Source organism: Rhagoletis pomonella, unplaced genomic scaffold, assembly GCF_013731165.1.
Source record: "Rhagoletis pomonella isolate Grant_MI unplaced genomic scaffold, Rhpom_1.0 Rhpom_scaffold_01935, whole genome shotgun sequence".
Lineage (NCBI taxonomy): Eukaryota > Metazoa > Arthropoda > Insecta > Diptera > Tephritidae > Rhagoletis > Rhagoletis pomonella.
The window spans coordinates 25288-36059 of record NW_023460490.1 but is presented as its reverse complement, the minus strand read 5'-3'; the positions used below and the strand labels follow the sequence as shown (position 1 = coordinate 36059).

The 10772-nt window shown below is 34.7% G+C and overlaps 3 protein-coding genes across 3 annotated transcripts in view; all 3 read left to right on the top strand.

Annotated features, from left to right (window-relative positions):
• The first annotated feature begins 1753 nt into the window (after positions 1–1753).
• On the top strand, positions 1754–2548 carry LOC118752889. The gene is made up of 2 exons (XM_036487737.1): positions 1754–1784; positions 1940–2548. Exon 2 carries the CDS (start codon positions 2001–2003, stop codon positions 2376–2378), a length of 378 nt encoding a protein of 125 aa, XP_036343630.1. The 5' UTR covers positions 1754–1784; positions 1940–2000; the 3' UTR covers positions 2379–2548.
• A 1071-nt stretch (positions 2549–3619) lies between these two features.
• Positions 3620–5157, top strand: LOC118752888. Its single transcript, XM_036487736.1, has 3 exons — positions 3620–4094; positions 4156–4386; positions 4449–5157. The coding sequence occupies exons 1-3, from the start codon at positions 4040–4042 to the stop codon at positions 4874–4876; spliced, it is 714 nt and encodes a 237-aa protein (XP_036343629.1). The 5' UTR covers positions 3620–4039; the 3' UTR covers positions 4877–5157.
• A 493-nt stretch (positions 5158–5650) lies between these two features.
• The window catches only part of LOC118752890 (protein NASP homolog), a 26099-nt gene continuing 20977 nt past the window's right edge, over positions 5651–10772 (top strand). The window contains exons 1-2 of the mRNA XM_036487739.1: positions 5651–5729; positions 5787–5974. The gene's annotated coding sequence lies outside the window, so the exon portion shown is untranslated. The remainder of the gene's footprint in view (positions 5730–5786; positions 5975–10772) is intronic.

Sequence of the window (10772 nt, the reverse complement as noted above, 5' to 3'; positions counted from 1 at the left end):
AGTTTCCCTGCCAGCTGGCGTCCACGGTTGCATTTCAAACATAAAAATTTTTTATAGAATTTTTAAAATTCGTTCGGATGGCCAAAAACAGGATATACATGTATATTTCTTGTTGTTCTGACTTTCATTAACATACATTTGAATTTCTTCATCGTACTAGCTGTCGGGTTTCTTAAATCGACTCTGGTTGCAATTGCATTCCGATTGCGAATACCATTTTTTTCAGCCGAATTAAGTTCAAATCATTGGAATTAACTAAATTAATTATATCTTACTTCCTTTTTCATAAAAACTCGCTCGCGTTTATAAATTTTTAAATTTAACGAACTAATTTATTCAAATTATTGTAGACAAAAATGCAACCATGCGCCACAACCACATGTTTTTCGTGTTTGCAAATTCTTGCTGGCAAAATTTTTTCCAGCAAGAATTTGCAACTTCTCTCCAAGAGAACTGTCACTTTGCTCTCACAATTTTTGAGTGTTGGATAATTTTTTGGTCTGCACGAACGCGATTTGGGCAAAAATCGTGATATCGTGACAAATTCGTACAAATTTTTTGCTCGACGAACAAACCTATTGACTTTTCAACCAGCGTTGCCATTTTAGCCGTTTTCCGGCTAGATTTAGCCGGTTTTGATAGCAACTAGCCGGAGAAAATTCGATCTAGCCGGCAGCCGATTTGTTAGCCGGTTTGTAAAAAAAAGTTAGCCGTTTTTAGCCGATTTTACTATTTGCCTAATTTTCAGGTGCAAAAAGGAAACAAGTTGTTCGAAAGCAATAATGCAGACCCAATGAAGATTTTTAATGAACTCAATGTTTTACTTTCGCATCTATGCTCCCTAGTGGTTATTAGCGCGGACACATTTGATCCTATATGCTCCCCGTTGGAACCATACCTTGCTCCATTTCCTCAGTTTTATCACAGTTTTGAAGAGTATTTAAAAACCAAAGTAAGCACAAACGCTTTTGACCACGAAGCCGAGAAGATAATTCGAGAAAATGGTCGCTATTTTATTATCACTTTAATAAAGGAATTACGCCAACGCCTCCCTACAAATATTGCCACACTAAAAAAATTGACTTTTTTCGGTTGGAAATGCATTAAGAGTAATTAAACCAAAAGTATTTGTTCAACTACAGCAACAAAAGCACAAATATAATGCCGACGAAATAACATCCATAGCGATGCATTGGCAACGGTTAACGTTACATACCTGGAGAAATTTAGACTCAACTGTAAAATTTTGGGCCGAAGTTTATCAATTTCGAAATGCCCTAGGAGAAAACCCTTTTGCTGACCTTTGCAACCTAGTTTTTAGTTTTCTTGTTTTGCCTATAAGTAATGCAGAAGTAGAGCGAATATTTAGTTCAATGAATATAATAAAAACTAAGCAAAGAAATCCAATGTGCGTTAAAACGTTAAACGCTATTTTATATATAAGATACGGTTTAAAACGTGAAGAAAAATGCTGCCATAATTTTACTGTAGATGACGATCTCTTAAAATTAATGAATTCAGGTGATATATACAATAGTGATTCATTTGATGATGAAGAATATACACTCGATATAAATTAATGGTGTTAACTAGTCTTTCGTTTCTTGCGATTTATTTAAATAAAGCATGTGAATTTTCACTAAAACATTTTAGCCGTTTTTAGCCGCTTTTTTTTGCTAATCTAGCCGGTCGGCCCAAAAAGTTCTGGCAACACTGTTTTCAACCAGACAGCTGGTTACTTTGACAGCGTTCCAAGCCACCATTCGGCCAAGCAAGTTTTCAAAGTAAATCAAAGTCAGCAAGGCGCGCCTTAACGATAAACTTAAATTTTTTATATGAGAATTGAAGTCGGCTTAGTTTTTTGGCCTTGGTTTTTTGCTTAAAAATTACTTGTGTCATTCCAGTTCCTTTGACTAACTTCATAAATATTTCTTTGCAGGTAGACGCGTAAAAATATTGTTTGGAACAGCAAATATTATTTTCTTGCACGTTCTGACACAATGAAAATACAAAGGTGTTTTGGTAATCATTGTTATAATCCTTTCGCAAAGGATCGTCACAGCTCTTCCAGTGGTTTAAGAACGATATCAGCAAATTTGAAGAACAAATATGCCAATATTCCACGCGAGGCAAAGCTATGTGCATCATGCAGAAAGGAAATGTCATCACTTTCTTCGATGTCCCCTTTGCAGGAATATGAATCAATGGCAGTTAATAATGATTCTGAATTATTCATAATTGGCGACGAAAGCGAAAATGCAGTCGATATTGATGATTCTACAGAAGATGAGCTTTATCTGCCTCCATCTTCACAAAAATCGCAAAATGCTGAGGAAATTAATAACATACCTAGGGTTACCAGACAAACATTTCACTAAATGTAAACAAACAAATACACAACAATTTCCATGGCAATGCAATAGTGTTGCCACTTGTTAGCTTATTTAAATAAAAGTGATCTAACGAAATTGAAATTACATTTAAATAGCAATATAAAATTAAACTTAAGTGCCATTAAGAAAATTGTCCCCTAGAAAATTAGCATTGCTCATATTTTCAAAAATATTCGCAAAAATATGGCGAAATTGGAAAAATCGTCGTATCGATAATATCGTTTTTGAAACATCGATATATCGCACTAAAACATTTGTAGCCTTATTCATAAAAAAATAAAATAGCTTTATAAAAGGTTTATAAATTGAAAAATGTATGAAAACGTCAATGTGTAAATTCTTTAAACCTACTTTATTTTTTATGAATAAGGCATTGGCGCGTATTCATAGTCCAGCAACTAAGTCGAAACTAATAAAGTTGCAACTTAAATTTAAGTACCAACTTAAAATTTACCTCTATTCATAGTCGCATTTCAGACTTCTACGAAGTAGTTTCGACTTAGTTTACGATATAGCAAAACGAGTGTGAAAATGTATCGAGTTTTCTTTACGATATTTTGGAAGAATCACATTTTTATTAAATAATGTCAAGTTTGATCATCCGTTTATGTAATTTTTATTTTCATTGCATGATTATGCAAAAGAATAAGGTATCATTTTCTTGTTAATTGTGTGAAATAGCCAGAACAACCCCAGTGATGTGAAGTCGATGTTTATCGAAAGCATGCTGTGAAACATACAAATAGTAGATATCTAAATGTTATGCATAAATTTACTTTAAAAGAACTAGCGTGAAACTGACTTATTATTTGAGAATTTATCTAAATTATTCCAATTATAAAATTGTGATGTAGCTTTATTCCGATTAAAATGGATCGATCTTTGTAAATTTTAATTGGAGATTATTCAATTTTATCAAAATCACCCTCTACCAACTTAATTTTTACATATTTCGTCTGTTTTCCCTTAATTTGATAAAATACTTCTTCCCAGTTACGACTTAGTTGCAGTTGCAGCCGAAACTAAATTTTAAGTTGGTACTTAGCCAGAAAAGTCGAAACTAAGGCGACTATCAATAGCTTTAGTTGTGACTTAGAATAGTTTCGACTTAGTTGAGTACTAAATATGACTATGAATATGCGCCTATCAGTTGATTGTCTGTGTTTGCTTTCACCACACATTTTTGGTGAACTTTTTGTGACTGTCTCCTTCTGAATACCCAATACGTCAAGTCTCAAAAATAGTCACTAATTGCTAATCTCAAATTTAGTGACTTGAGATGAGACAGAATTACTGAATCCCAGAATTAATCCTCTAAAACGCACTGCTATTGGAACAGACTATTTATTTATCCTATAACTTTCACCTTATCTGTCAAGTCTGTGGCCTGGTGGAGTTCGAACCCCGCTAAAGAACGCAAAGCAAGGCGAATTCACATGAATTCAGATGAATTCGCCTTGACTTTTGGTCGAAATACATATTTACATACATATGTATGTATGGCTTAAATAAGTACATATATCACTCCACCGTACTGATCAAGAAAAGAGTCAACATTTTGGCCACTGTTGCAAAATCATACTGGAATCTATTTGCAACTGTTGTAAAACTATCGACATTTAAACAAGTATTTTTGAATTGATGCAATGGAACATATAGTTGAATTTGTTACTGCGGAGGATGACTATGCATCAGAGAATTGTAAGTAAAGGTTATCAAACCTTTTGTATGGTAGCTAAAAACAAACTAATCAATGTTGTAGCTTTCAAATGGGATAATAAATCTATAAATATTTATCTGAATGCATATATTGAGCGAAAGGAGCGCTTCCGGGACCCCAAAGAAAAAAAGAAACTATTATGGAGGGAGATCTTACAAGTTATGCGCGCTGCTGGGTATGAAGTGGAAGATGAAGATATACTGGATCGTAAAATGCGCAATCTTAAGAAAACATATAAGACGGTACAGCTCAATGCCAGCAAAAGCGGTAAAGGTGTGTTTCATTAGACTGATTAAAATTACTTTCACTAAAATTATTGATTTATTCTATTCCAGGACGGGAAAGCATTTCGTGGAAATATTTTTCAACAATGGACGATATTTTCGCTTGTGAATGGCCTCAACCATCACCAGACTCTGAATCCGATATAGCTTCCTTTTCGACAGAGCCTGGGAGAAGTGTAAAGGTTGAGCAAACTAAACGGCGAATTGGAATTGCCAAACCCACCAACTCCTTGAGCTTATTGAGAAGAAAACAGCTAGCAATAGAAAGAAAGAAACTAAAGGCCTTGGAAGATATGCACGAAACAATGAAAAAGTTTCTTGATAACCGGAAAAAATCGCTTATAGAGGATGCTAGCGGTGTTTTTGGACACTATGTTGCGGCAAAACATCGACAATACAGCGGCCCCGTGAAAAGTTATTTTGAGTTTGAAATTGCTAAAATTATGTTTAATGCCGATACAGGAGCCTTTGATACGTAGATACTAGTTGAAATAAAATAATATATAAGTAAGAATGAATAGTTATTATGTATATACAGGCAGGTCCTGCAATTCACTTCCAAGTGAATATCAATAAATTCGTTTTGAATTCAAATTGGCAGGGATTGAAATACACTTGGAAGTGAATTGCCGAACCTGCCTGATAAGCTCTAAAAATAGGTATATTTATTAGTGCTAACTCGGAACCCAACAAACATACATATCACACACAGTCTTCAAAAGAGTCACAACTCGAAATTTGGCATTTTCGAAATTATGCCCAAAAAAATGTTCACAGAGCTTTAAATTACCTTTCCACAAAAGCTGGAGCAAATTTGTTATAATTTGTTTAAAAAAAACCGAAGGTAAAGTCGCACGCCTAGTTTTTTCGCCATTCTGACGAACGTATTATTTTGAGTTTTGACTCTTTTGAAGACGGTGTGCGATATGCACATATATGATAAAGTTCCCGCTCTGTCCCCATGAGAGTATCATATTTTAGTTTGCAATTAATTTTATGAAAAATTATTCTTAAAAAGAAGAATAAAGGAATGCGTTTTTTTCTATTTTTGCAATTAATGTAATAAATATGACTATATAAAAACTCAAAAAATTTTAACCAGATGAACCAATTTTTAAAATTTGTACAAAGTAATTTCTGAAATATTCCAACGCTAAGTGCAAATGAAGTATTATAATTTCATTGTGATCTAATTGTGGCAAAACAGAGATCGTAAACGTTCTCTGAAATTACGTTCTCTGGGCAAAAGGTGCCATTTTTTTGACAGCCGGTTGCGCGCAAATTTATCTTTCAATTCATGCTATTCGTCTCTTTTTGGTGCAGCTGATGTTGGTATGCTAAACAAGTTTACAGAACGAAACAACCATATAAGCTTTATTTTCACAATAGAAATTGAGCGGCATTTTTACCAGCAGCAAGGAAAACGCATTGATATTTCGCTATACACGCAAAAGGAAAAGTGAAGTCGTCTGTTGCAGTTGTGTATTTAATTTTTATACAAATCTATTTGGAAAGTGCATATAGAGATCACCTAACATCGTTTAATACAAAACACTAAAATATTGGAGAAATTAGAGGTGAGTATATCACGTTTTTCATTGGGGAAAATTTTTGGTGTTCGGATAGCTGAGTAGTGGCAAACAATGGATTTTATTCCCCTCATGATGATTAAGCTCTAAAAATTGACATCATAATTTTGCAAATATACCTAGCTATATATGCAAGCATAAAAGTGAGGGTTTACCGTCTTAACTTTGAAGCTAGCAGAGATTTGGTCGTTCCGCCCGGCTCCTCGCAAGTTAGTCAAGAGGTTAGCGAAGGAGGTGAACGAACCTTTTTTACATAGTACAGTAATATGCAATTTTGTGATTTTCCTCTACTTTGTCTTTATGTACGATTGAACTTTGTGTGCGTGTGTTCGCATGTTGTGCATTGACGCCTCTGTACACCAGCGCCGCGGGTTCAGTAGGTAATCATTCTCGGCAGCTGCACTTCATTGCGCGCCTATTTTTTCATATACTATACATATGTATATGTATAAGTATGTATTTACCTACATCCCTTCATTATACCAGTATGTACGTTGAGGCAACACATTTTGGAATATGCGCGGAAAATTGGGTTAGGAAAACCCACGATATTGCGAAACCCGTATATATATACATACGTACGTGTATATATGTACATGAGAAAATATTAAATGCAAACATGAACAAGTTCAAAGGAGAATTTTTCTAATAACTTTCCCTCCTTGGCAGGCAATGTTAACGTCCGAGTGGTCTTCTGCCATGGAAAAGCTTTTCATAAAATGTATTTGCCCTTCGGATATACTGTAAATACCTCGTCCAAACACTTAACAGAAATGTAGCCGCCAAATATATTTTTGTATACCTACCTGCGTATATACGTTAGTGGTATAATGACCTTGTACAGGCCGCTCGGAAACACGTTTTCTTACAAAATATTCGTACATACATTCAATATTCCATTGACTTTTATTCTACTTGTTGTCAGCATCTGTTTTGTCGCTTATTCAATTACTGGTACTTACGTTATTGCTTATTTATTTTTATTTTTTTAATACATATGTATGTATGTAAGTATTTACAAGTATAGATATGGAATCAAACGCATTGTAAAGTTCATTCCCATTTACGAAAAGTGAACGAACTTTGTGTTTAATTGTCAAACGACTTAAGCATTTATTCCATTAAAACGTAAATGTTTTAAAATAAATGTATACTCTCATATTTGCTAAGCATTTGAGAGATATTGCTTTAGAAATTGTAACAGCGATTCTCGTGATCCTAGTAAACTTTTGATAGACATGTATGGATGCTGTCGACTAAAATATAAAACCGTAGATACATATGAACATACATACAGGGTGTCCCAGAACACAACGTCAAGCCGAAACGGGGCGACAGGATTGATTTTAACCATCATGAGACAAATCAGAAAAAAATCTATCCCATGCAGTTTGAAAATTATGGGCATTTAAGAAAAACCTAGAAATTTGGTCAAACTGTAACCATTTTTCGGTTATTGTGGTTAATTTTTATTAGTTTTGTTCATTTAAACTTTGGAACCTTAACGCTAAATAACATTTCTAGAACCTAAATCAAAAATATTGACACAATTGCCCCAAGTTATCTAGAATTAAGACTATTTGTTAAACTATGAATTAAAATTTTTTATAATTTGTCGAATTTGTAAGGCCCTCCTTTAAAAAAATGTACTAAAGAGCCTTGGCAAGTGCCATTAAAAGTTCGCGCATTTAACCAGGATATAAAAACCTCAAGTAACCCGGTTTTTGCTAACCCATTTTACTCAGTTCAAATGTTTTTTATTCGCACAAGCTCTTGGTAGGTTCTTAATTTTACGGCAGTGGTAGCCAAATTCCTTTAAAAAAAGGGCTAAAAAAGGTCGTTGTGGCTAAAAGTGGTAGCTAAATTTTTCACTTACATATACATATATAAGTATACACGCAAACATTTTCAATAAGTAATGATATGGAAAAACAATGAACTCTGGAAAAAAACGCTAATATTTTATCCTACCAAAAACCTTTTTCTATAAAAGGGGAAATATACGACACCAGCTTGCTGGCTCGATCAAGTGATTGTACCATCAGGCTCGAAGCATATAACATACCAGCATGCTGGTACAATATTTATTTCTTTACAAATGAGTTCGAGGAAAAATCGAAATGATTAGAGCCGAAATTTCATAATTTTTCTACCATTTTGTTAAACATTTTTTTCACTACTGCAATATTGTGAACTTAATCTTCCATAAACACGGCTTTGACTCATATAGTGCAAGAAATTTCCGCCAAAATACTTTTTACTTAGAAAATTGAGCTAATTTGACCACTCACGACACCAGCATGCTGGTACAATCATACAATTTTCAAATAGTTTTTGAAGTCGCACCAGCAGCTGGTACAATCACACCACGAGAACATACACGGTCAATCGACATGCTGGGCCATTTAACAAATTAAGCATATTAAGGGACGGTTATTCAATGTCTGGTTAACACTAATCTCCGGTTAAACATAATTATCGACGTTAACGACTCCCTGTTGTATGCATGGGGTCGAAGACGTCGATAACGATGTTTAACCGCAGATTAGTGTTGACCAGACATGGGGTAACCGGCCCAATGGGCCGTAACCTTATCTATTTTAAAATATAGTTAAATCGTTAATAGATAAGTTAACAGCCTTAACACTTTTACAGTACGTATGTATAAAAAGGTAAGGAACATACAATATATAAATATATACAGTATATAAATATCAGTATTTCTTAGTTTAAAAATTCATCTCCTACATAAATGAAAAAAAAGAGGACAAAGTAAGCATATACAACTTTTTCATGCCAAGTATGAATTCTCCAAAGGGCTAGAAAAAGGGCTTTGGGCAATTTTAAATTTATGTGGCCAAAAAAAGTAACTGGTAGCTAAATCTAGCCACCAAAGTGGTAAAACGGCAACACGATGATGAGAGAGATCCCTGCAAGAACAGTGACTATCATTTGACAAACCATTTGAGTGGCAAGACTGATAGAGATTTCTGTCACTGGCTACCTACAAGTTTCTGTCAAATTCTAAAGGGCAGTGTAACAAATCTGATGTAAAAATTTGTGTACAACTTATGGCCTTATTTAATGGTCTCTTTTTAACCAACGCAAAATTTGCAAATGTGTTAGTAAGATAAATGAGAATGTGTTAGTTTCCAGCACACAATTCTTGTGGGGATGGATAGTGGACATGATTCAATAATAGTAGCGTTCTTGTTTGCGATAGTTTGTACCAGTTCTTGTATCCAAAACACTTGTAAGAAATGGAAAATTGAGAGCGCAAATTGACATTTCTTTCTGAGGAGAAGTTGCTAGTTTTTACTGGATAAATTTTTGCTGGTAAGAACTTGCAAGTGAGAAAACCAGCTGATCGAATGTTGCTGGGTGGAATTAAAACTAATAAAAGAAATGTTTTGAGGTTCTCATAGTTTGAAATTGACAAAATAAACATATTTAAATATAATATATATTGTTTTAATAGGAACTAGCTGCGAATAAACAACAAATTAATCAGCTGTTCGTAAAACTTGCAAATTATTATCGGTTTTGCGTTCCTGTACTTTTATGCTATGAGAGCGAATTCTCAGAAATTAAGTTACTGGAGAATTACTGGCAAGTTACTGGATAATTTGTAAAAGAACACTACTAATACAAGGTTCGATCGACTGACAGTTGTCTCTCTCGCACCGCTCCCTTAGCAGTGGCACCGTGTTGCTTCTTTGCAAATTTACATGGAAACAGTGTAGCTTTGGTGTGGAATAGAAGTATACGTTTTTGTGCAATATGTTTATTTGTATATGCATATGAAGCATATTTAACTGATGAAAACATAAACTGTTTCTAAATTGGATGTTTACATCAATCTCATAGTAGTCTTTATTCTGATTTTGAGTCATTTTGCCGTTTTTATACAGCTAAATAGCACATAGATTACGCAACTCACGTAGATATACCAGTATTACGTTCAACATTTCGTTTAAAATGCCAGATTTCCTGCAAAAACATTGGAATTTACAAAAGGAATTTCACTACTAATTGCCTACTTTGCGTACTTTTCCACTGCCATTTTCGCACCAAGAGATTTCATTCTTCCCCTGTCTCCGTCCTTCGTAAATGCAACCTTTTGTAAGGGATTGTCAAAACGCGGTTGTCAATAATTATCTAACCTTGTATTATTGAATCATGGATAGTAAACATGATTCAATAACACAAGGTTATGTAATTTGTGACAGCTAAAATTTGACACTCCTTTATCTAGATTTGTATTTTGGAAGTAGGAGAAAGGGGAAGAATGTGATCGCCTTTTGCGAAAACGGTAGTAGAAAGGTAATAAGAAAGTGCGCAAAGTATACAATTAGAAGTAAAATGTGTATTATTAATTATATGTGAATTTGCAATATATTTGGTGTTTTAATGGAAATACTAAGCAATACGTAAAATAATAGATTTTTAATTTAAGTTATTCGTCATTTCCTGGAACAAATCTAGAATACACCACAACTCCACCTCAGTCAAGTGTAATGCCTGCGAGGGGTGGAGTCACCTCAGGGTCTGCTCGGGACTACGGACTCACAGACAGTGGACCACGTCGTACGTGGCCCCCTGTTGCTCAAATAGAGCAGCCTCCACGGCAACCCTTAGTCCGCCCGTGCAGCCCCACACACTCACACAGCAACCACACACAGTCGCCACAACACAACAACATACCACAGCCACCACAGACCACATAACACACACAACCGCACCACCACCCACACGCCGCCGCCAACAACTCTTGGTTCCCCCTACA